Below are 26814 nucleotides of genomic sequence, written 5' to 3'. Positions count from 1 at the left end.
AGGGCACTTACACTGGTCCCGGAGGGAAGCCTCCGATACGACCCTGACTCCAGTATTTAACCTTTCGAACAGAACATTGACAGACCCGGAATTGGACATCCTCAGTAAAGGACTCTCTTTTATTCCCACCTCTCAGCCGAACAAATTCCAATGGCAAGTAGAAATGTTTAAATTTGGCAGAAACCTCCGACTTAAGGAATTCTTTGGGAAAGACAATAAGCGGCAACAACAGTTTAATCCGACATCTAGATTTAAAATTAAAAGTTCATTTGATCCCCCGACAAGCCATCCTGCCATTAAAACCTTCCTTACATCTTTGAAGACAGATACGGATAGAGTCCTTAAGGACCATCGAGTTAAACATAGCAATTTCTCTAGAATCCAACACAAATTGATACAGGGTCTGTCCAGCGATCCATCTATTGTGTTGAGGCCGGCAGATAAAGGAGGGGGGATAGTGCTTCTTAACTATAAGGACTATGCATCCGAAATTAATAGGCAACTAGCAGATCGCAATACGTACACCCCTTTGAAACACGATCCAACTATTGAAGTCATGCATAAGATTGAAGAGACTCTCATCACTGGACTACGAGCAGGCTATATCGAATTGGAACTTTTTAATTTTTTGAAAAAGAATAATCCCAGAACGCCAATCATTTACACATTGCCAAAAATCCATAAGAATTTGCAATGTCCACCGGGGCGCCCGATAGTCTCGGCTATCGATGGGGTCTTAGAACCGATTGCAAAATATCTCGACTTCTTATTTAAAGCACCAGTGGAACATCTTCCAACATGCATAAAAGACACACAAGATTTGATTGGAAGACTAAAGAAAATTGAACAGATCCCTACGGATCTAGTGCTGATTACATTAGACGTACAGAGTCTTTACACCACCATCCCTCACGACGGAGGTATAGATGCCATGCGACAAATACTTTGTGAGTCTCCGTTCTACAAGGGTCCCCCTATAGAATTCATCATGGAACTGCTTACGCTTACTCTACAACTCAATTATTTCAGATTTGAAACTCGATGGTATATGCAATGCTCGGGAACATCGATGGGCGCAGCAATGGCGCCAATGTATGCGAATGCATACATGCATATATTTGAAAAAGAGTATATTCTTTATCCATATAAAGAACAGATTGTACAGTACGTACGGTTCATTGATGATGTTTTGATCCTCTGGAAGGGCTCTACTATCGATGCCGAACAGTTTGTGAAGGACATCAACGACTTACCTTGCCCTATTAAAATCACGGCTAATATAAATGGCAGAATTGTACAGTACTTGGATCTGGAGATTTTCATCGAGAAGGGCAAAATTGAATACCAACTGTATTCGAAGCCCACAGATAGAAATACAATACTCCATTTCTCAAGTGCACATCCAGCACACTGTAAAAGATCATTACCATACACTCAGTTTCTCCGGGTCTTCCGAAACAACTCGTTAACCGAACGTGTTGATAAACAAGTGGAGATGATGTACAACAAATTCCTCACAAGGGGATACAATCGGCAAACAATTGATATAGCACTGAATAAAGCTCGGTTGGAAGTTAGCAATACTATGAGTGCTCAGACACCAGTAAAAGCACCTAGATTGACGTTCCCGATGAAGTTTAATTCGGCTAGCACCAAATTGGCGCAAGCGGTGAATAGGAATTGGAATACCTTGACAGGGGATCCAACCTTACCAACAGTCTTTACTCAAAAACCGATGTTTTGCTATAAAAGGGAAAGAAATTTGCGAGACATGCTAGTCCGCACTGATCCAGAACAGAGCTATCTGCGAGATCAAAGTCAATTTCTTAACCCAGGATGCTTCCGTTGCCTAGGATGTGTCACGTGTGGGCACTTGATCCCCACAAAATCATTTCTTCATCCACACACCCAGAAGAAATATTTAATCCGACATCGCATTTCGTGTAAAACCGACCATGTTATCTACAAGCTGTCCTGCCCCTGTGGATTGAATTACGTGGGGAAAACGGATACACAACTTTGCGAAAGAATTCGAGGGCATCGCTCGAGCATACGGACAGCAATCAGGGATGGCCACACAGATAAACCAGTGGCACGTCATTTTCTTGAACAGAAACATCCGTTGACAACTCTCAAATGTATTGCTATTGACCATATTCCAGCGCCCAGAAGAGGAGGGAACCGATCTGTAGCACTACTGCGGAAAGAGGTCTTTTGGATCCGAGAACTCAACACACTGGCACCGTTAGGACTTAATGAGAAACTGTCCTATATATCCTTCCTTTGATGGAATAAGCACCCCTAATTTTTTAATTTTAATTAAGAATCTCTCTGTACTTCATATGAATCCATGTGCCCTGTGATCAGGCCTGATGAGTTAATGTATAAATATTTCACCTCTATCATCTATAACGCAGCTTAGAAGCTGTTGACTTTAATATGGAACATAAGTCATAAGAAATAAGTTATAATTGTAATGATTTTGGTAGAAAGTACTTCACATTAAGGCTGAGAGATCCACACGTCAGTACAGAGAGTAATTAGTTTTTAAACATCTAGTATGTGATTCACATTTAACTTATGTTTTATTTTCTTTATTATTTATATATCACTCTACAACCCCAAATAGCGTATTGTTCCCTTTTTCGATAGTGTACCATCAATCACATGAATGGCATAGAGTGATACCTAATATCAAGATATGTCACTTGAGAGTTAATTATGATTATACGTGGATATATTGGTACACGGCACTTAGAGTTGAGATTAATCACACATTTATATACTTTTATCACATTTTAAGTTTTTTTCATATAACTATGTCACATACATATTCACTGCTTTGAGTATGGTTTGATATTTCTAATATGATGTTTAGCACATATCGTCTGATAAGTATTTAGACCATATAATTTGGTCCATACATGGAACCACGTTCCCTTTAAAAGCATTTGATCATATTTCAGATGATAGTTCACATTAGATTTCACTTAGATTAGTACATATAGATTATGGATTGACATGACACTGCAAATTTATGGTAAAGCTTTGTAAATAGTTGTCACTTAGGCACTTTGGTAAATCAAGTAATTTCTCACATTATCAATGTCATAATGTATATATATTTATTTTTATGCAGTTCACTGATCTAATTGGACACATGACTTGGCTTCATATTTCAGGTGTATACACGTAACCATGGAGATGGGTACGGCACGACCGATAACCGGAAGTGCTATGTGTGGAATTATAATAGTTATTGAGGCAATTATCCACACTACAAATTTCGTGAATGGAGTCATATAGTATACACATTTCCCTTATGCACCCTGCTTATTTAACGGGGGTACTTAGCCAGGCTCCTTGTCGTAGGTGTATACACGTAACCATGGTGATGGACACGGCATTTCCGATACCCGGAAGTGCTCGGTGTGGAACAGCCACATAGGAATATGAGTAATCGAGATAGTCTTCTGCACTGTAAATCTGGTGAATGGGTGTATATGCATTTGATGCACTTTATTGATTCCACAGTGCTCATAGCTGGGCTTTAACGTATGCCATTCAGCAGATATAGATCGGAATGTGGTGAGTTGTTGATATGTCACCATGGTGATAGATGGTGACGTGGTTTACTCTGACACACCGGAAGGGGGAGTATCGAGAATCACACTTGCGCACTGGGGAACAGACCACGCTAACACACAGGTGGTGGAGGTTAGGTAAGTTAAGTATTTCCTATTTAAACTGAATGTTGTTACATTGTATTTTGTGTCCTGATGAAAGTCCACAGTGGGGGACTGAAACGTCGACCTACAGACATTATGGAATAAAAGGTTTTTTACTTTTTATTTATTATCAAAGTCCTTGAGTGCTGGCCTTCTTTTGCAGTATATATATATATATATATATATATATTAGTAAGTTCCCATTTTTAAAAAAGCATTGAAGCTTACATTTTTTAAATTAAATTAGTATATCCAGTTTAAATGATTATATTTGTTTGTTCAAATTGAATAGTTTGCCATTAAAAAAAAGCTACAGAAAACCCTAATTTTGCACATGGTTGGATTGAAAAACAACATGTTTTGTGTATCAGGTAGGACAAAACATTTTTTATGGTATTTAAGAAAGTTTTATACAATTAGAAGGTTGCAATTTGGAAACCTAATGTAGTTATTTAGGAAAGTGCTGTATACGTCATGTGTAATCCATATGAATAATTGATATCTAAAGAAGTCATTATTTTTGATACAACTAGGTAACACTAGAATAACATTTTAGAGGTATAAAATCAGAAAAATGACAAATCTATCTATTTAACTATCTTATCCATCTAATCTATCTATATATCTATGTAAAGCAGGGGCTACCAAAAGGTAGATCCGAAGATGTTTTAAAAATACAACTTCCATGATGCCTTGTCATTCTAAAGGCAAGTAAAGCATCATGGGAGTTGTAGTTCTACAACATCTGGGGATCTACCTTTTGGGCACACCTGATCAAAAGCATACAAGGTATTCATACAATGTTGATACTTTCAGTAATGATTTTTTATTGTTATTATTTTTATATTAAACAAACATACATATATAAATATATTTGTGATCTTAACTGAGTTATCAAAGACTGCATTGTGTCTGTCTGTCAAGAGGGAGAATTCTCCTTATTTTGTAATACTGTGTATACTTCTTTGGATAAATCACCACATAGTAGTAGTCTATTTGCTAAATATTGATTCAGTTGTTAAAAGTCAATTTGCAGATTATTTGTGCTAGATTTTATCTAACAATCTTGTAAAATACATTCCCTTATTAGTATATTTTTATTGTAACTCCTGAATAGATGCAGACTGTACATGTTTTGGCCTATCAGGACTACTATTTTATAGACTGCTAATTTGGTTTATTCTTTTAATGCCTAAAGATAATTAAAAATTCAAAACAAGCAATAATTAATTACACGTACAAATATGTATCATATGTATTCAATTTAAAATTTAAAATATATATTTACATTTATAAAAACGTATCCTTGTGTTTTTATTTTAAGAAAGATCAGTAATCTAGAAGGGAAAATTGCAGCCTTTGTGAGAATTTATTAATAGATGATATTAAAATACCCAGCGACCTTTCATTAGATTATTGTCATTTTACATACGAAACATTCTCAAGAGATGAAATCGGAAAAAAAATGCAATGTAACAGAATTCATCATTCAAAGCTTCACTGACAGTCCAGAGCTCCAGTTTCCAATTTTTATGCTATTTCTGTTAATCTACCTCATCATAATTTGGGTCAATGGAACCATTTTCATTCTTATTATAAGTGACACTAAGCTTCATACTCCTATGTATACATTCTTGATGATGCTTTCCCTGGTTGATATTTCTAGCATTTCAAATATTATACCCAATATGTTATATATGCTTCATACACAACACAAGACCATTTCACTTTGGGGATGTGTAACTCAGACATACTTATTCCTGTCCCTGACGTGCACGGACACCCTTTTGCTTGGTGCCATGGCCTATGATCGATATGTGGCAATTTGTCACCCTCTTCATTACTTTACTCTCATGAGTACACAACGTTGTGGTCTACTGATAAGCATGGCATGGACTATTGGTTTTACAGATCCTTTGGCACACGTGTTTTTCATATCTAAGTTGTCTTTCTGTGCATCCAAATATATTGACCATTTCTTCTGTGATGTCATACCATTGTTAAAAATCTCCTGCAGTGACACATCCATTATTGAAATGTTAACGTATGTTGAAGGAACAGTACTTATTGTTCCAGATTTTCTGCTTATTTTAATATCTTATATATTCATTATATCCACCATTCTAAAAATAAAATCTGCAGATGGCCGACGTAAAGCTTTTTCTACCTGCACTTCTCATCTAACCTGTGTGATTATATTCTATGTGACAATTACATGTTTATATATGAGACCTAAATCAAGATACTCTCCAGAACAGGACAAGTTTTTTGCTCTTCTTTTTGTCATATTGGTCCCCATGTTGAATCCCCTTATTTATAGTCTAAAAAACAAAGAAGTAAAAACTGCCTTAAGAAAAGTTAAGAAAATACTGATAGGCTAATGAAAATACAATACACTTACTTATCAAGGAAAATAACATAATTATTCTAAATATATTAATTATCAGGTGAAATACTACCTGATTTTATTGAGGGAGTGAATTTCTATAAAATTCTTTAAAATTGGCACTTTTTAAATAAACGCCTGATTTGTAAGATTAGATTAGATTACATTATAGAACACATGTTGCATAATTGGTGTGTTTATAGTGTAAACATTACACTGAGCTATATTGATGTGTATATTTCTTTTATTCAGGAAGAAGAAATGTTTCTAAGCAAATTTTACATCTCTCAGGCTCAAGCTAGTACAGCGCTGAGAGAAAATTATCTCCACAGTAAAGGGTTAAAATAAGTACCAGTCTGCATAGAAACCACCAAGAAAAAGTAATTTACTTAAAGAAATACTGGATCCTACTGCCTTTACAAACTCACATCCACAGTTTGACCAGCTGGATTAGATGTTCATTAGGACTTGTAGCTGAGGTGTAGCTGAGGTGTTGACATGGACATCTGAATACATGATGTAACGGACCGTTTCAGCATATATGAGGGGTTAAAATCCGTTTAGGCGATAATCCCCTTTTCTCAGAAAGGCACAGCTACTGCAGAACATCAAAACTCACGAATTGGATATAGGTGAATGCATCAAACTCCCGAACTGCATACCAGGGAATAAGATAGCACTCCAAGCTGGAACCTCACGAATAGCTGCTAGCAGATGAATAGGAAAAGCAGACATCAGCTTACACTCCTAGCAGTCAATCTCCAACAGCATACAGTGAATCCCCCCAAGAACGAGACGAGACTCCGTGTTGAGGGTCAAGAAGTGGTCTGAGGTGCTGGCACACCCAGCCTGGTTTTTATTACAAGTGAACACATACAGGCCACACCCAGGGGGAGGCATAAAATAACCAATAGTATCACGGGTGCAACCCACACATCCCCTCCCCTTAGTGTGACACATAATCCCATTATACATACAGTTAAAACATACTTTTTAGCCAACTTTCATAACTCTAAAACCATACATCACATTCACATAAAAATACATATCCACAATCAATCCATTCAGGGGAACAACATATTAAAAAATGGCATGAATCAGACCAGGGGTTCAAAAGTTAGTAAAGTATCTTTTAAAACCCCTAGCTTTCCAGCTCAGACTGTTTTTTACAGAGCCTTCTCTGTGCTGGAGAAGTAATTCAATTATCTCCAGCACAGAGACAGACTCCATTGAGCACATGGGAGCACAAAGACAGTAAAACACTTTAAAATACATAAAGTTACTTTTTATACATAACACACAGACATTTCACATATCCCCAGATAGCTGGGATCTGAGCGCACAAAACTACAGAATAGCGCGCAGATCCTATTCACACAGCTTAATTGCCATGGAGCTAAAGTCTTTCCCATAGTCTTTCATTATATGAATAGGCTCCATGGTATAGCTATCTGGGGTATCACATTCCCATAAAGTCTGGTCCATAGTCCAAAGGCAGCAGGCGGGCAACCAGGCTCCTCCAATACAATGTGGCGAGATTGGTTTCGTCACACATGAGTACAAGCATAACTGGAAGTAAGGATGCTTGAAAATAAAAAAGATACATAAACAAAGTATTAATGATCAATTTCTTCCTTTATTTCCTTTTTGATATCTGTTAACTTTGTTATGTAGTTATCACAGCAAATTACTTCTATTTTTCCCGAATCTCCTCCAGCTGTTTTAAGGTTGACTGAGCAACCCTTTCCATCAGGTTTTCTTTCCTTCCTTAGGAAATGAGAAATGGATAGGAAAACAATTCACAAATGGAGGTGTTTGAATATTGAGCTGCAAGTTGCTTAAAATTTTGTCAGATTATTGCCAGACCTTTGCTTTCTTAACATTTCTTGTTTCTCTGGAGTCTATGGCTCCAGTTTCGGAGTTTATGGTATGTAATATCTGAAGACCTGCTGTCCATTTTTCTTGCTCAAGCACCCTGGTCTTTACTTTTGTTTGACCCATATATCCAAAGAAATGCAAACTTCCAGTGGCCATCTAACCCAATGGTCAACCTGTGTGGAATTTTAAAGTAGAAGACCCTATCAATGTTGGAATTTCCTAACCCTCTAGAACTGCTACTGCTTTTCATAGCTTTAGTGATACCGCTACTGTTCCTGTCTGATGTCCTTCTCATTAATGCTTTATTCCCCTAACATTATATTATACAGAGTACGGTCCACTCTATTCTTATTGCATAAAGTATAGACCACTTGGAAGGATTATTAAGAATCCATGTCATTCGATTGTGGTTTTCACTCTGCTTAAATGTGTGTTAGGCGTCTGTTCTACAACAGATTACTGCCTCCTTTATCTTTTGTCTTGTTTACGTTTATTTTGACTTGCATGTTTAGAGTTATAATAAAATACATTTAACTGTAATCAGCTTCTGTTGATATGTTTTGATAGTTTTCTTTCTAGCAATTCCAATTGCCAATTGGACATATGTTATAGATTAGGAATACAAAACATAGACCAGAATAAGATGCTCTTGATTGGTGGAGCCTCTTTTTGCTGGTCTAGAAGTGTTATGTCTGCTGCTTCTGCTAGCAACCCGAATTGTGATCCACAGTCTCCTTGTGATAAAATGCAAGTTCCTAGACTCACCCTTAGTAAATCTTAACACCAAAGATATAGAGTAGACACAACTGTCATCCCTTCTATGAAAAAGTTACCATTTTCTTTCTTACATTATATTATAGATTACCCAATTAAGGCTACTATTTGTCAATGTTAACAAGTAGTGGCTAGATGAAAAGTAATTATAAGGGAACTGTCAAAGCATTGCACATCACCTATAACTGCTATTATGAGCTATACTTGATATTTTATGTTAACCAGTATTTCATACGATGTTCTATTTTCTTTTAAATTTGTATTAAATATATAGCAAAACTACATCAGAAACTAGTTCAGACAAGGCAAAATCAGCACAACCATTGTTTCATGTCTCCTGTTCTCTTTATGCTTTCCTTTTGCGGACTGTCTGGTGCAAAGAACAGAGGGTATAACAATGATTGTCTGGAAGATAAGATGGAGGCACCTGGTTGCGGGGTAGAGAGGTGTGAATATCTACATTTCATTTAGATTTTCACACCTAAGAAGTACATATTTGTTAAATATAGGGATAAGTAAACAAAATATAAAAAATTATGGAAAGTGACATTTCCCCTTTAAAAATTAAAAATGGACAGAGAAATTCTGAATCTACAGTAATGTTCTTAATAAAGCCTGGTTACCAAGCAAATTGTGCTGTTTGAGTAGACTGTTAACGGCAAACAAAGTAGTTTAAGCTCTATTAACCAACAGAGACAGAAAAAAGGAAATGATGACTGATATTAATTGATTAATTATATGTTTAATTTTGTGATCCTTCGAGATAAGCATTTTTTTTAAATCTATACACCTTTGTGTGTGTGTTTTATTTAAGGTGCTACATTGTTACAGAGTCTACAGAGAGTCTCTTTATTACTAAACTGAGAATTCAAAGTAAATTTACAATTTAAGGTCAGAATAGCTGAACAAAAAGCAATGCTGACCATTTTCACCTTAAATGTAAAATTTACTTTGAATGCACCCTGAATTCTCACTTTAGTGCATAACCCTGTATAGTTATCAACACATAGAAGATGATCTTGGAAGGACTTTCTGCTTAATGATTTGCAGATTACTATATTTAAATCCAGATTTTGATTTTATGAAGGAAAATGTTTCTCATTCTGTTTATCAATCTTGCACTTTTCTGCACAGTATTTTAGTATGATTTGGGTATGAGTACTGACAAGTTAACCCCTAGAGCACTGATACTTCATTATTCGTTAAATGGTAGCATGAAAATGTGAAAATTGTCTTTCTTATTTTATGTCATTAAATATCCAACTAGGTTTATTTGTGCACTTTATGTTTGCTAATATAACATGTGGAAGCTACATGGAAATGATAAAAAATTTAATGGACTGAGAACTTTTAGATATCATTTCTGTTGATTTTCTTAAAATATTTCAACAGATAAAATAAAAATTAAAAGAAATGAAATGGAAATATACACATCATGTTATTTCTTACATTATCCTATCATATTTTTGTTTTTTGTTTTACTTTATTCTGGCAGGCTTCTGCATAGTGCGTGGTCACTGCTCTGTCATATGTGTCTGCTGCAGATTATCCTTGATGGCTATGTTTTTTCAGAGATTCAAACATAATACTTGCATAATACCTCTGCCCATCAATGACAAACAGCGGCAACACAAAAGTGACTCATCACATACATTCCCAAAGAGGATGGCCAGTGTTTAGAGATGTTGCGAACATAAAATTTTCCGTTCGCAAATGGCGAACGCGAATTTCAGCAAATGTTCGAGAACGTGCGAAACGGGTGAACCGCCATAGACTTCAATAGGCAGGCGAATTTCAAAACCCACAGGGACTCTTTCTGGCCACAATAGTGATGGAAAAGTTGTTTCAAGGGGACTAACACCTGGACTGTGGCATGCCGGAGGGGGATCCATAGCAAAACTCCCATGGAAAATTAAATAGTTGATGCAGAGTCTGGTTTTAATCCATAGAGGGCATAAATCACCTAACATTCCTAAATTGTTTGGAATAAAGTGCTTTAAAACATCAGCTTTGATGTTGTATCGATCAGGTAGTGTAATGGTTACGCCCGCTTCACAGTGACAGACCAAACTCCCCGTTTAACGCACCGCAAACAACCGCAAACAGTCCATTTGCACAACCGTAAACTACCCATTTGCACGAGGTTGGATACCAAGCTAGCCATGTCCCGTTCCTTGTCCTCACTAATGTCATTGAAGGTCTCTTCGTCCACCAACCCACATACAACACCAAGGGTCCCCAAAAGGTGACAACAAGCCCCCTGGGATGACTGCTGTGTTTGGTCTTCCACCTCCTCAAAGCCACCTTCCTCCTCTGATTCCTCTTCTACAGACTCCTCTCTCTGCATTGCCTCTCTCTGCATTGCCTCTCTCTGCATTATTATAAAGTGTGTTAAGTAGTACTATTCCTATCAGTTTAATCCCTGTTATGTGCCTTTTTTTGGTTTGGTTTTTGAAGCCACAGTGCTTGTACTAGCTCTATAATAGGTACTAGCTCTATAATAGGTGAGTAGTACCACTATGGATTTTACATTTCCCATCATGTGCATGTGAAATTCTACACCATTTTAGTTTTTTTCTTTTTATGTTTTAACCATATCAAGAGATACAACCATCCAAAGACCTCCATGAATATAGATCTACACTTCATCATCCAAGTACCTCAAAAATTGTACTTCCTACCAATTGCTATATTTTATTTTTTGGATTGTAAACATTTCTGTCCGGCTTTTAAATGTAAGTACATTTTTTTTATTATACTTTTCAATTATTTGAACTCATAATTTTACAAGGATCATGGTAGGACTGATCCTTGTCAAGAGACACAACCATCCCTAGAGCTCCACAAATATAGATCCAAACCTCATCATCCAAGTACCTAAAAAATTGGACTTCCTACCATTTCCTATATTTTATATTTTGGACTGTAAACAATTTGGTCCGTCTTTTTAATGTAAGTACATTTTTTATTTATACTTTTAAATTATTTGAACACACAATTTAAAGAAAAACAGTGGCACAACTGTCCAATAACTGTCCTATTGTATACCATTATTTTCTTTGATGGTCTTTGAGGGAACCTCATGCTCTTAGGTTTTGCTACCTATCTCTAATATATCTTCTAGTTGGCCACCAATCGCTGATCCATCAGTTGTACGTCTACAAGGATCCTTCACTGATGACTCACTCATATCTTGGTAATTGGTCTGTAAAGGTTTGTACTTTGTCTTATTGATGACTATCACATCTTTGTCTTGTAGGTGCTGTGTAAAGAACCACTAAACTCTTTTAATCTTGGGATCATTAAAAAGAAAATGGACAAATTTGGTGAACATTTTTTTGGGGATATATACCATCTTATTGAATTGCAAGATGGAAGAGGCACTCATTTACTTGGTACCTAGCTGCAACGTGGTTCCAGGCATGTAGCCATTCATTTCACCACATTCTGACTATCTTAACTCTGGGTGTTGGTGTAATGGTTTACATGTCATGCTAAAGTGTCATGAAAAAGCAGGTTTTTGTTTATTTTTACTTATTTTTACACCTTTGTGCTACTACTCAGTTTATTGGATGAGTGTCCCTTAATTTTCACCTGTGTGGTATTTGTATTACTATATAAACCCACACATAACTCACTGTGAGGTGTTCAATAAACAGGAGTTTAAACTAACATGGTAAATGTTGTTTGACTGCCCTTTTTAGCTTGTTGTTTTTGGTAACTGGGGAAATTAATGTTACCAAGATTGCTGGTCTGACTCAGTGCACATCTTGTTGCATGTATCCATGCCTGGATGTATCTGTCCAGGGTCCATACCTCTGTGACAGGTGTGTGCAAGTGGCTTTTCTGAAAGCTCAGATTGGAGATCTGGAGAAGCAAATTGCAACACTGAGGGAGATTGACAATCTTGAGAGGGTTCTCCTGCACACTGAGCAAAGTTTACTGGGGGCAGGTAATGGAGTGGGAGTGTTATAGTATTATTTTAAGCAAACCAATAAGTTTGAATGACTATCTGTTCCTGACCAAATTAGAGATGTTTAAATTGCGTATACGCAGAAGTAAATTCACACTGACACACAAGGTTCAGGTTAAATGAAAGAACTTCAGAAAATTTAATGGCATCTGTTAAAAAGTGGGCACGCAGACCCTTTTAAAGGCAAAATTACATCATTGAAAGAAATCAAGATATCAGCAAATAAACATTGTCAATTGGCTTAGGTGTAAAGTGGTTAATTAAATGCCCTCCCTGTTGGGTGTTACATCTTTATGTCATAGCTGACGTCATGACGGTCTCCTCCAGGTTTCAGCACCATCTTGCTGCCACACGAGGAGCTCACTCGATGGGAGGGGGCTTTTGGCAGCTGTCCATAATGAGCAACTGGCACGTTAGTCTTTCAAGGTTAGTTCTTCAAGGCCCTTTTAGCAATTATACATTCTATTAAGACTATCTGCTACAGTGTTTCACTTAACAGGATCCTAGCATTTCCTGCTGACATGCTATTTCTATGAACAAAGCATTCTTGTAAGATTTAAACTATGAGGCCTGAGAAATGAATATAAGAGTATAGTATTAAAGGGGCCCAGTAAGGGTATATTTTATAAGGGGCCTAATAATTCTACAACAGTCCCCCCTATAGAATGTTAATTACTAAAAAGGATAAACTTTATTTGTTAATATCAGAAGATTTGTTAGCCCAAAGACACATAAACCCTATGACCGCTAATTTAGTGTTAATGCAAAGTGCAAGTCTATCCCTAATCTGACCCTAACAGGCTGCAGCTCATCCGTCAGTACGGCTCTTGAACACTTCACTCCATGGGTATCCCGCGGTGGCTTGTCCACCACTTCTCCACACGGTAGACTGACCCATACAGACAGAAGCTGTCCCTTAGCTGTCCCTCCCTAGAATTTCTGCACTTCGTCGTCATAGGGAAGAGTTTGTAGCGGAATGCAGGGCGATGTGAGATCTTGATCACCAATTTCCAGATGAGTAAAGGTTGGTGTCGTTTGGTCTACAGTCTTCTGTAGGAATTTTCTGAGGCATGGGAGGACACAACAAACGAGAAGAGCGAGAATAAAAATAAAAATTAGTAGAGCCATACCAATATGAACTAAAGCTTTCTGCCAACCAGTCATCCAACCAAACCATTTTTCCCAGGGATCTGTCACCCCAGAATTCCTTTTCAACTCCTCTGAGAGTTTATTTAACTTTTCTATGGCCAGGGTGACCTTACCATTAGGGCCTGTGTTTTCTGGAATGTAAGTGCAACAAGTCATAGTGTCGGGTAGTATTTTACATACACCCCCCTTCTCGGCTAAAATCATGTCTAAGGCCAGTCTGTTCTGGAAGGTCATCTGGGATGTGGCTTGTAGTTGTTCGGCTAAACCCTGGAGGGCATCCCTGGTATAGTTAACAAAGCGCTGTTGGTTGTAATAGATATAATTTATCCAGTTAAGGTTCTTATTGGCAGTGACTATAGTGAACAGTGATTCGAAACCCACTGCAACTTCATCTCTAGCTTTAAATTCATTAGGTACCCCCCTAGGTACCCCAATGGCATCTATGTAAACATGTGGGTCAAAACTGCCTTTTACTGGGGTTTCTCGTTTGGCTCTGGCTGGTATATGTGGTGGGCCGGGTGTGTCAGTATGATTATCGGAAATAATGTGTATGGGCATAATGACTTTAGCTAGGGCACACTCACCCCACCATTCAATCTCCAGTCTAGATCTTATCAGTAGATCCCCACATAACCAGTAAATATCCCCCAATGACCTGGTATGATGCTGTAGCAGGTGTTTAGGGACAGTTCTGTAGGTGGCACAATAACCTTTTGAAAAGTTACCCACAAATTTACCAGTTCCGTCATAGTTGGTATAGCAAGTATAATTACCTTTGTAAATTGTAACTCCGTCTGGGGGTTTGACATTTCCAACTAAGAGAGGGTATTCTGCTGTCCATGCTTTGCAGAGGGACTGGTTGGAACCATAATTCAAGGCAAAAAGACTTAGAAAACAGGTTTCTATTTCTAAAGGGATAGTTAAAGGGACGGTGCCAAGATGGGGTCGGGCACCTCCACATACATAACAGGCGGTTTTATTGTGCTTATTGGCATTATATCTCATCCATTCTAACCACAAATTTATATCATTAAAGCCTGTTTCAGCGGCCATAGTATCTTCAAAAGTAGGGTTAGCAATGGCCATCATGTCCCTAAAGGACTGGATATGTGGTTTCAGTGGATTTGGGACCATATGTTCAGCCCCTTGCCACTCTGGAGAGTGACACATGTCTTTGAGGTAGAAATGGCCTAATTTATTATAGGAACCTCTTCTCCAATACATTCCCATCACATATTGATCAGCATCCTCTGGGCCAGGATGTTCAATATTTAACATTAATTTCATAGGTGTACCTCCTCCATGCTTTCTTAAAGTTATTCTTTGAAGGAGGGATCTACCATGGTCATCTACCTTTGATAAGGCACTTTTTGGTTTGTAACCCCAGGCAGGCCCGGCATTCCATCCCGCCGCCCCCCAATGGTTACAGTTGTGCCCCCACTGTTTGTCAACTACACAAATGTAGGGGTCTTTTGCTTGTGGTATATCTTTATAAATGGCTTGGATCTGTGATGTAGGGGATGGGCAATCTACAATATCACAGTAATCAAAAGTAAAGGTGGCTACGCGGGTACATGATGAATTATACCAGAAGGTGTACCCACTAGCATTTTTAGTAATGGCCACTTGCTGGGCTTTAAGAAGGCCAATCAAGGGTATTAGGTACCAGAAGTACATGGTTGTGCAGAATCAGCTTCCTCTGAAGCAGGTGTCTTTTTGCAATGTGAGGCGTGAATCCAATGTGGCCTACCAGCTAGCTTGACAGAGATAATGATGATCAGGAGAACCTGGAATGGTCCCTCAAATCTTGGTTCCAGAGTGTGTTTTCGCACAAATTTCTTGACTAGGACCCAATCACCGGGAAGCAGACTGTGGTTGCCTGTGTCAGAATCAGGGTCACTACTCTGTGGGTGGTAAGGGTTATGAAAAGCAAGAGTCACTCCTAGAGCAGTCCAAATATTCCTTGGTAACTGATGCTGTGAAGGCCGGACCTTGGTCACTTTCAATAACTTCCGGCAATCCAAATCTACACACAATTTCTGTAAGTAGACGTCGTGCTGTTGTTTTGGCGGTAATGTTAACCACTGGGTAGGCTTCTGGCCAGCCTGAGAACATGTCCACTATTACTAGTGCATATTCATAGTTGCCACTCTTTGGCATCTGGATATGATCTACCTGGATTCTTTGGAATGGATACATGGGTTTAGCCAGGTGTTTCAAGGGGACTTTAGCTGTTTTCCCAGGATTGCATTTAGCACAGATGGCACCCGCCTCGCAGTAATTACTGATTAGTGTAGTAATTCCAAGAGCTTCATAGTACTTCTGTACAAGGGCATTCATCAGATCTTTTGATAAGTGTGCAGGACCATGTGCCCATTGAACAACTGCTGGGTATAAACTCTTGGGGAGACAGTGGGGAGACGGAATCTGAGGTTGTTGTAATACACTCCATTCTTTAGGACAGCCCCTTTTTCTGTTTCCATTTTTGTATTTCTTCGGGGGCTACTGTAGCCTGTTGTTCTCGTAAGATCTTTAGATCGGTTGGAAAAGTCTGCAAAGTGAATATTGGAGTTTCTTCATTTCCAGACACTCTTCTTTCCACTTCCTGTGGTTTTCTTGCAGCTTGCTTTGCAGCTTGATCAGCTAGATGGTTGCCCTTTGCTTCATCCGAGTCCAACTTCCCATGTGCTTTTATCTTCAAAACAGCCACTTCTTCTGGAAGTAGGAGGGCGTCTATCAGCTCCTTGATTGCAAAACTGTGCTTAACTGGTGTACCGGCAGTGGTAAGAAATCCTCTTGTTTTCCAAATCAATCCGAAGTCATGAGCCACGCCCAGTGCATATCTTGAATCTGTGTAGATATTGGCGCGTTTTCCTTCAGAGATCTTGTATGCTGAAATTAGAGCTTGTAATTCAGCTTCTTGTGCAGACTTTGTTGATGGTAGAGATGATGATTCCATAATTTCATCTGCTGTGGTGACGGCATATCCTGTATGATATTTTCCTTCTTCATCAGCATACCTGGAGCCGTCCACAAACAGGGTGATGTCAGGATCTATTAGTGGATCCTCATGCACGGTTGGTAGGTGTGTTGTTTCCATTTTCATCTGTTCAAAGCAGTCATGGGGGGTTTCTGAATCATAGTCATGCTGTATGACTAGGTCTTCAAATTCTTCTTCCAGAAGGTAACGTGGCCATGCTCTTACAGGTTCACATTCAGTTGATGCATTCTTGGCAACGCCTATTTCTTGAAGTTGTGAATCATCCATGGTGGCCCATAATTTTGCCATGGGCCCAAGATCACCCCATGACTTAGTCTTTGACTTGGTTACAGGGACATGTGGAATAGCTGTGTCCCAATGATGGTACAGATGTTCAAGTCCATGTGGCAGTTGGATCAAAGCCATGCTGTTACCTTCAGTATCGTAGTGGAAGTCTTGTAAGGTGAATGTTACCTCAACCAATTGAAAAAGTTCATCTTCATAATGAGGGTCAGGGTTGATGGTTGGTTTGTACCACATGTTCAGAAGGCATATTTGGGCCCGTCACAGGAGGTAGAGGTAAATTGGGGAGCAGTTTTGTAAGGGTGTGTGTAAGGAGTAGGACATATCTTTCATCCATGATGAATCCATAATAGCTACACCCCTCAAGGAGTGGCAGAAGAGTGGCCGGAGCAACTTTTCTTCAAAATATGATGTCAGGTAGAGGCAGAGTTGTCTGTGGGCGAAAATGTCTTAGAGAAGTAAGGTGCTTTGGCTGGATACAATAGAGAATAGAATTAAAATCATGAGGAGCAAGAATTATTAGGACCGGCACTCGAGGTGCCACACCACTGGGGGCTGCCATATTGGATTTGGGCATGACTTGAGCAGGTTGAGGCAGGGTAGGCGAGATCAGGGTAGGGGGTGTGGCAATGGAAGGTACATGGGAAGTGGCTGAATAGGGCGGAGTTGCGGGGTAAGGGTAGGAGAAGGGCGGAGGAGATGGGTAGGGATTAAGAAGGGAGGAAGCGTAAGAAATGGTGGTGGGGAGATGGAGGAATGAGCGAGGACATGAGATGAGGGAGGAGGAGAGAAGGAGCAATAGGATGGGAGACAGACGAAGGGGAGGGATCAGTGGAAGGAGTAAGAGGAGGTGGGCAGGTAAGGGAGCAGAAAGGTGATGTAGCAGTGGAGGTGGGCAGGGTGGTGGATGGGCGGAAGGGAGGAAGAGCGGACGGGAGAAATGGAATGGAGGGGGAGGGTGGTAAAGGAGAGGATGAGGGTGAGGAGATCTATAGGACTGATGGGGGGGAAATAAGGATCCATCAGCATTCAATACCAGGTAGAAATGAGGAGGCAGGTAAGATTCTCTTCCGCTATGGAGGCTGCAAATAGCCCATTTACAACAACTATAAACTGACCCTATGCTTTCCCTATAGAAAAATAATAAAAGGCTAACATGCACATCTGTCTGAACAGGCCTCTAACGCTATCCCTGACTCTCTCCCTTTTCCCCTATTCATTTTTATATATAGCATAGCTCAAAATATAATGCCTACATACATCACAAATATACATTATCACAATTTTATGTCTTGCAAAAGGGGTAAACTTATTTTACTCTTCGCTGATAATGTAAAAACATACAAAATAGACAAATAACATTGTTTTCTGCGAGATAAATTAAAAAGATAATGGAGATGTTTTGTTAAGCTTTATAAATAGCTATACGTTAATCTACCTTTTTTCGTTTCCAGTTTCTGGCTGTTAATGTACTTGCTGCTAGTAACAGATCTGGAATCAATACATTATAATGGCCAAAGTCTCGACTCATATGTATATGCAATAATAAAATATCTGGGCTTACATCAAAATTTATATTAATTAGTCTTTAATCTTGGAGGCTATCATTAACCAATAAAGACAGATTGGAGCACACTCCCACCTTATCCATTCTTCATTGTTTATACTAGTACCTAAATCCTTATTCCATTTGTAAATAGTTAGGCTTATAATGTATTCTGGTTTCTGTTCAATTAGATCAAAAAAAAATATTATTTTTTTTTTCAGGTTAAACCTTTAACTGTATTACCATTTATTCAAGAAAGCTTTGTTTATTAGAAATTTATTTAAGTAAATATTCTTTAAGATAACCCTTTTACCAGCATGTTATCAATTTTTGTACACAAAGTTAAAACACATTTGTTACTCACACGTGAATCGATATATATATATATATATATATATATATATATATATATATATATATATATATATATATTCTATCTATATATTTTCTCCATTATTAACCATCACTTATCACAGACACATTTCTGATATAGGGAAACAAATAGCAGGATTATTTTAGTAATTGTAACTTTCTTGTTCATAATATGTAGAGTACAAGGAAAACAACATATCATAAGACAGGATTAGCATGATAGGGGTAGGTCTCTTGATGGAGGCAGCCATGACAGGGGCGTGTGGGTAAGGGCAGAAGGTCCAACCTCCTTTGTACTAGGGGCCATTTTCTTTTAGGGTGTTTTAACATTACACTATATTATAGCTAATAAAATAAATCAGAGAAGCAACATTCTGTTCAGCAAAACGAAATACTAAACTATGGACAGACTTGACGGATTAAATAAGACAGTTGTGAATATTATACATTTAACAGCCCGTAAAGCTGTCTCTAGAAACATGTACTTTAAGATAACATGATGCAAAATAAACTCACGGAATTCAACCAATTTCCCTTATCATCCACCAGCCATTAATCACTTCACATACTAACTTAACAACTTTGCATATTCCCTCTATCCTTGTAGCAGATTCATTTTCCTAACCTTCGTAATCAACACTGAGCTACATCCCCGACTCCCTATCTTATACACCAGTCTTGGAGAAAATACTTTGCACCGCGAAAGGAAATACAGCCTCAGAAAGGTGGAATGCATTCTTGTGAGCTAGTCTCCCCCACGATCCTCACTGCCTTATCACAAAACACAATATATATATATATATATAGCGCTACGGAATCTGTTGGCGTCATATAAATGGCAACAACAATAACAATATACAAACCCAAGAAACCTCTTATACGACACATCACTCCTTAACCATCCTATCAACTTCTATGTAAATAACAAAATACACAATTAGAATATTTTCTAGCAAAAATTCCATTGCAAGCATGTCACCCCTCCCTCCTCCCCCCCTCGTGTCTCACAGAAGGCAAGGAGGGAGGGGTGGGGGGAAGAGGGGGAGAGGAACAAGAGAGAGACTGCAAGCATGCATTTTTAACCATGTCAGCGCTGGAAGGACAGTTACGTTACAGTTATTGCAAGCAAAAAGACACAAAAACACAACATTTACCCATACTATAGCAGAAAGTAATATGGCCATGTACACATTAGAATAATGCGCATATAAACAGTAAAACACAGCAAATAACTCCTGATCCAGTCAGGTCAATCATAATATAGTAATAATCTCAGTGAAACTCAATACATAACCCCAACCCTCTACTAGGGTGGTCCTCTGCCATCTAATGGCTAACACAAAATACAAAAACCCCACAGCATTTAAGATTGGGGTAGGGTGGGGACCAGGGATGGTGACCGAGGTAAGCTACATTTCGGTCATTACTGACGGGATGATGGGAGTGGTCACCTCCTGGACGCCATGACAGGGCGCTGGCTGGGAGAACTTCCCAGTAACACAATTATTATGATAAACATACAATCTTAAACCTTTGTGATCAATTTCTTCCTCAACCCAGCCCTCTTGCTGAATAGCCTTTGCTACTCTGTATCAAGCTTCTGCTGTACGGATCAAATCATGGTCTGCCAGCTTGCCTTTCTTTCCTGTCAGTAACTTACGCCAGCTCTCTGGCTGCAATCTACCGCATGGAGGTACGGTAATTCCACACACTTTAGCAAACTTATCAACTTGCTTAGCCATCTCTTCTCCTTCTTACGGCAATTCCACATACTTTGGCAATCTTATCAACTTTCTTAACCATCTCTTCTCCTTCTCTATCTTCTACCAAATCACATGCTAACCAACCCTTATTGGGTTTATCTAACTTCTGTCCCATCTTCCCTATACAAGGCGTCCCAGATATAGAGAAAGAAAGAGGAACAGAATGTCTACAGTGCTCGACTGCTACGTAAGAATAAGTTCCTACGTACGTCTTCCCAAAACGTAGACTAGTCACTGATTCCGCCTACCCAAGGTAGCCGCGGATTGGAGCGTGGCAAGAAGTGTGTGACCAATCACTTCTCTCATCAGAAAAAGAGAAATAGGAGGGGAAAGTGCAAATAGTACAGAGAGTAAGATTAAAGTAAACACAGGAATCTATGTGACAGACAATTAAGACAACATTTCAGTGTAAATACAGTGCATGCATCACAGTTCAAATAAGTTCAACAGTTCAGATAAGTTCAACAGTAATCCCTTTCCTCTACTCATGTGGCAGAAGCCACCTATCTCAATCCCGAGTTCCGTACACCTCCCTCGTTACAGTGGTTCGGACCCGTAACCACCTCTACCCTCACTCCCGTAGTGTCCTTGTTGTGGAACTACCCACAAGTCACACTACCACGTGGTGATGGAGACAGCAATGCCTGCCCGAATCCAATCCCACCAACACAAAAACGGAACACATACAGCGTCAGCGCTCGAGGCTGAAGTGTTCCGCCCCTCTGCAAGCAGAGAGACACTTATAGGGAATCCCCAGGAAGCAGTGAGTCTACACCCCTCCACAGATTCCCAACCCTCTTTTTCCTTACTGCCGTAGCTACTCGGCACCTAAAAGAGTAAAACAGGCAAATAGAAGATCCCCAGGAAAACTTCCACAGATCCACCCCCCTTTTCCTTACTACCACAGCCACGTGGTACCTAAAAGGGGTAAACAGGCAAATAAACTACCCGGGCACATGAAACAACAACAGGAGGAGATAAAACAACTGGGGAACAGGCACACAGCTGGGTGATAGTTGGGTGAGGTAGGAGGGAGGAGGAAAGAGGAAACGATGAGCCTGTCCTGACTTTGTGCAACCTAACAGATTTGTATATCAAGGTTTTATTTATTGAAATGCAGAATGAATGTAAAAAGTCATCAATCATATGTGCGACTTGCAGGTCTCAAAAACAGCCATAGACATTTGGTCGCGCAGGACCTGTGCATTGTTTATGTGTTTGCATTGAAGGATCATCAAAGTAAGTCGAGACTCATAGGTCTCTAAGATATCAGTAGACTTTTGATCTCACAGGACCGATGCATATTGTTTTTTAATTTCTGATCTTAATATTTGTTTGCGTGGTTCATCGATGTTTTGTGCGACACATGGTTCAGTGTCTGTGCTTAGTCAGTTGCTCACAGCTATGTTAGGTGCATTCTGTTTGAGTGTGTGTGTGCTTGTGCAGTTTTCCCTGAGTCACCGCGGTCCCTCCACCCTCGCTGTCGTATAGAGTTGTAGTCTTTTGCATCTATGAGTGCTGAGCCGTGGTGGTGAGCTTGTTGGTGTATGGGATTCTCATGTCCACAGTGTATTTTTTTCCTTATTGAGGCTGTGTGTGTTGTTGCAGGAGGCTGTCTATTCTCTTTTATTCATCTGTTTATGTATTTAAGTGTTTGAGTCAAGCAAAGCTATTAGTATGTGTCTAGATTAGTGTTCAAGTGTCTCTGCCTTTTTTGGCATGTGTTTAGTGTTATGGTAAGTGTAGCTTTTGTTACCTACATGGTATTTAACCTTTTTCCCCTGGTATCATGTTCCTTAGGTTAACGGGCCACGTCCTCTTAGTGCAGTTATTGGTGTGTGGGTCTTCCCTTGTCTGGGATGTCTCCCCAGGGTTTCTCTCTCCTCCTCCCAACATCCGGCTGCCACTCATCGGGGTCATGATTTTGTCCCTTCCCTACGTTCCTTCTCCTGCCCAGGATCCAGATGTGCGGTATAGGGGTTTTGTTGCTGTATGTGTAATGGATGATGGGTTTGGGGTTGAGTAAGGGAGCAGAGATGTGGTAAGTCAGTTCAGATCCTAGAATGCCCATGCCCCCCCATTTCCTCCCAGATCGTCTCCTCGTAGTTAGTCATAGGTAATTGTCTGTGCGAGGTATACATTAATCTGTGTGTTTGTCCATCCTTCCTAGTAAGTCTGTTATATTGGCTTTGGCAACGTGGATTTCTTCCACTTTCTGCATATATTGTCTGATGGTTTGGTTTTGAGCCTGCTTCCAGTGCAGTGGTATTAGTGATTTAGCCGCATTTAGCAAGTGCTTCAGAATAGTTTTTTTGTATATGGTTAGTGGTAGCTCTGTGTAGTGTAGCAGAGCAGTCTCTATGGTGAAGTGTGGTGTTTCTCATAGTATCATTTGTATCATCTGTTTAATCTCCTCACAGTTTGGTTTTATTTTTTTCGCAGTACCACCGGATGTGTCGTAGAGTTCCAATTCAATTCACATCTCCAGCGGCATCTGGTATAGTTGGGATGATGCGGTGTAGCAAGGAAGATGTGCGGTACCAGCGAGAGATCAATTTGTAATTTACCTGATAGTGGGAGCTTGTCGAGCTTTTATGTTGCAGTAGGATGTCGGGTCTTCCCATTGTCTCTTGGAAATGTCTTTTTTCAACCGTTCTCCTATTATGAGGTGTTGGTAGCTGAGCATAATGGAATTGGTACATCAGATGCTGATGCGGCTGATGTGTACTATGGTCGTTGCTGCCGTCCAGGAGTGATGGGAGTGAGCGCAGGACTTATCTTTTTGTGTTTGTATTCACTTTTTGTATCACAAAGCTTTGTTACAATGCTGCCGCCCATCCCATGTGTTCCCTACTAAGAGTTAATAAGTATATAGGGGTGTATATAAAAATACCCCTATCTGTCTCATTAGAGATATCTTTGCCAGAAGCTCAAAGAAGCAAGGTGAAGGGTCAGTGTAGGACCCACATAGGGGGGTCTGCCTTGACATTGGCAGGTGGCATTCCCTCCAATGGCCATTGGAGTATCTAAATGACCTCCATTAGTAGGCATGGCTGTGATGGCTTCTAAGGGCACACAAATCAAACGCTTGTTGATTGTCCGCCCTGCAGCCTTTCAAAGCACGTCATTAAATCGGCGAACACCGAACTCGAACACGAACATACACTGAAATGTCTGTATTCGGGGTCCAAAAACCGTAATGTTCGGTACGAACCCGAACTTTGCGGTTCCGGTTCGCTCAACTCTACATATATATTAACTTTTTATTGACTATTTATTATCTTTTTTTCTACTTGAACTTGGCATTTGTTTTTGTTTCTTTACATATAAATATGCATCAAAACAATTCCATTACAAACAATCAAGTGTGGTGTTCTTAGTCAAAGTGCTTATTTAAACACATGGAAAATGTTACAGTTCATGTAGTGTTATCTATACTTAAAGTATTATTATTCTATTGGAACAATCATGGCACATGAATTTAAAAAACTTATGTTCTTCAAGAAAAGATAAACAATGATACAAAAATAACATTTAGGACAAACATGATAAAAAATGCATTATACAAAAGGCACAAATAGTGTACCACATAAAAACAGAGACACCTGGGGATCAATTATGATAGATATCAATGTCATGTAATATAATGTTTTGGGGGTAACATTCACTCTTTAGAATATTATTTATTATCTTTATATCCTGCTTTTTATAATATCCTATGTATTTTTTCACCATAGTAATGAAAATAAAATCTACTGAACGAAGACGGACAGCTTTTTAAACATGTGCCTCTCATATGACTGTTTTTTATAAAGTTCTATGTGCCCATAGTTAGTTTGCATATGAAACCCATGTTAAGCCTATATCTAAAACATGACAAGTATCCCTTTATACCCTGTGCCAATATAATAATTTTGATTGATGAAAAATTTAACCCAACATCTCATTTCTAGTCAGGATCGGGACAGGGATCCAACACGCAGAGTACAAACAGGTGGTAGGTACGTATACCGGACCTTAGAATGGCCGGACTTAACGTAAGGAGTAAGTAGAGAATGGTCTAAGAACAAGCCGAGGTCGAGGGAACGAGAGGACAGGTAAGCGAGAGACAAGCCGAGTCAAAGGGTAACAGAGGTAAACAGGGTAGTACAAACAAGCCGGGTCAGAACCATAGAGACAACTAGAATACAAGAGCACTGAGTGACTAGACAGGCTAGAACCACGACAGGGCAATGAGCAGATGCCGAAAGCCTTACTTTATACCTTGATTCTAGAGGGTAATCACGCCCCCGACAAGTCCTGATTAGTGCTCGGGACTTGACGGACAGGTCGACCCGGGTTGGCGTCATGACGTCGACTACTGAGCGTCGCGTCATATAAGGAAGTGGATCCCTCGCGGTCGGCTTGTAAATGGCCGAGAGGACCGCGAGGAACGGAAGAAACAACCCCTCTGGGAGGATAAACGTCTAAGTCTCTCACCTCCTCTGAGGTAGAGACTACAGGTACCCTGACAGTACCCCCCCTCTCAGAAACACCCACCGGGCGGAAGGAACCGGGACGAGATGGAAAACGGGAGTGAAAAGCCCTGCGGAGGCGAGGAGCATGTACATCCTCCTGAGGTACCCAAGTCCTCTCCTTAGGACCATATCCCTTCCAGTCAATAAGATATTGTAACTTTCCCCGGGAGATTCGAGAATCGATGATGGAGTTGATTTCATACTCCTCCTGACCCTCAACCTGAACAGAGCGAGGAGAGGATATAGTGGAGGAAAATCTGTTACAGACTAAGGGTTTCAGTAAGGAAACATGAAAGGAGTTAGGAATGCGTAAGGCAGCTGGAAGAGCTAGGCGATACGCAACTGGGTTAATTCGAGTCAGAACCCTGTAAGGGCCAATGTAACGAGGAGCGAATTTCATAGAAGGAACCTTTAAACGAATGTTTCTTGTACTCAACCATACCCTATCACCTGGAACAAAAACCAGAGCCGCCCTTCTGTGCTTATCAGCGTGTTTCTTGAACAACATGGAATTATGTAGGAGAATTTGTCGAGTCTGATCCCACAACTTCCTCAAATTGGCAACATGAACATCAACCGACGGTACCCCTTGGGAAGGAGAAACCGAGGGAAGAATGGAAGGATGAAAGCCATAATTCATGAAGAAGGGGCTGGAACGAGTAGAATCACAAACGAGATTATTGTGTGCAAAGGAATCAAAACCGACCCAATCGTCCTGGTGTTCAGAAACAAAACAACGCAAATATTGTTCAATCTTTTGATTGGTACGTTCAGCAGCTCCGTTAGACTGAGGGTGATAGGCAGAAGAAAAATTCAATTTGATGCCTAGTTGAGAACAGAAGGATCTCCAAAAACGTGAAACAAATTGGGAACCTCTATCGGAAACAATTTCGGAAGGTATCCCATGTAAGCGAAAAATCTCTCTCGCGAATATCTCCGCCAATTCAGGAGAAGTCGGGAGTTTAGTTAAGGGCACGAAATGAGCCATCTTAGTAAACCTATCAACCACCGTGAGGATCACAGTCTGTTTTTTAGAAACAGGCAAATCTACAATGAAGTCCATAGCCAAACAGGACCATGGTCTCTCTGGAATGTTCAAGGGATGTAACAACCCACATGGAAGCGTATGAGGTTGCTTAGTCTTCATACAGACCTCACATGCTCCGATGAAATCCCTAATATCCTTCCGTAAAGAAGGCCACCAGAAATCTTTAGAGATCAAGGAACATGTCTTGCGAATACCCGGATGCCCAGCCGCCTTACTGTTGTGAAAACACTGTAAGAGTTCCAGTTGGAGTTCAGGAGGAACAAAATGCCTTGCCCCAGGAGTCTGTCTAGGCGCCAGATGCTGCAACTTCATGATCTGACCAAGCAACGGAGAGTGAATCTTAAGACTCGTGTTGGCGATAATATTGCACCTGGGTACTATAGAAGACAAAACCGGC

General features: G+C 39.7%; 1 protein-coding gene across 1 annotated transcript; it reads left to right on the top strand.

Moving 5' to 3' along the window:
• The first annotated feature begins 5416 nt into the window (after window positions 1–5416).
• On the top strand, window positions 5417–6109 carry LOC134574644 (olfactory receptor 1N1-like). Its single transcript, XM_063433775.1, has one exon. It carries the CDS (start codon window positions 5417–5419, stop codon window positions 6107–6109), a length of 693 nt encoding a protein of 230 aa, XP_063289845.1.
• The last annotated feature ends 20705 nt before the right edge of the window (window positions 6110–26814 follow it).

The sequence above is a fragment of the Pelobates fuscus genome, chromosome 10, assembly GCF_036172605.1.
Source record: "Pelobates fuscus isolate aPelFus1 chromosome 10, aPelFus1.pri, whole genome shotgun sequence".
NCBI classification, from domain to species: domain Eukaryota; kingdom Metazoa; phylum Chordata; class Amphibia; order Anura; family Pelobatidae; genus Pelobates; species Pelobates fuscus.
Note: the sequence above shows the minus strand (reverse complement) of the source record. Positions and strands in the feature narration are given on the sequence as shown.

Coding starts and splice junctions, on each gene's coding strand:
- LOC134574644 (XM_063433775.1), top strand. CDS start 5,417: ATGTTATATATGCTTCATACACAACACAAGACCATTTCACTTTGGGGA.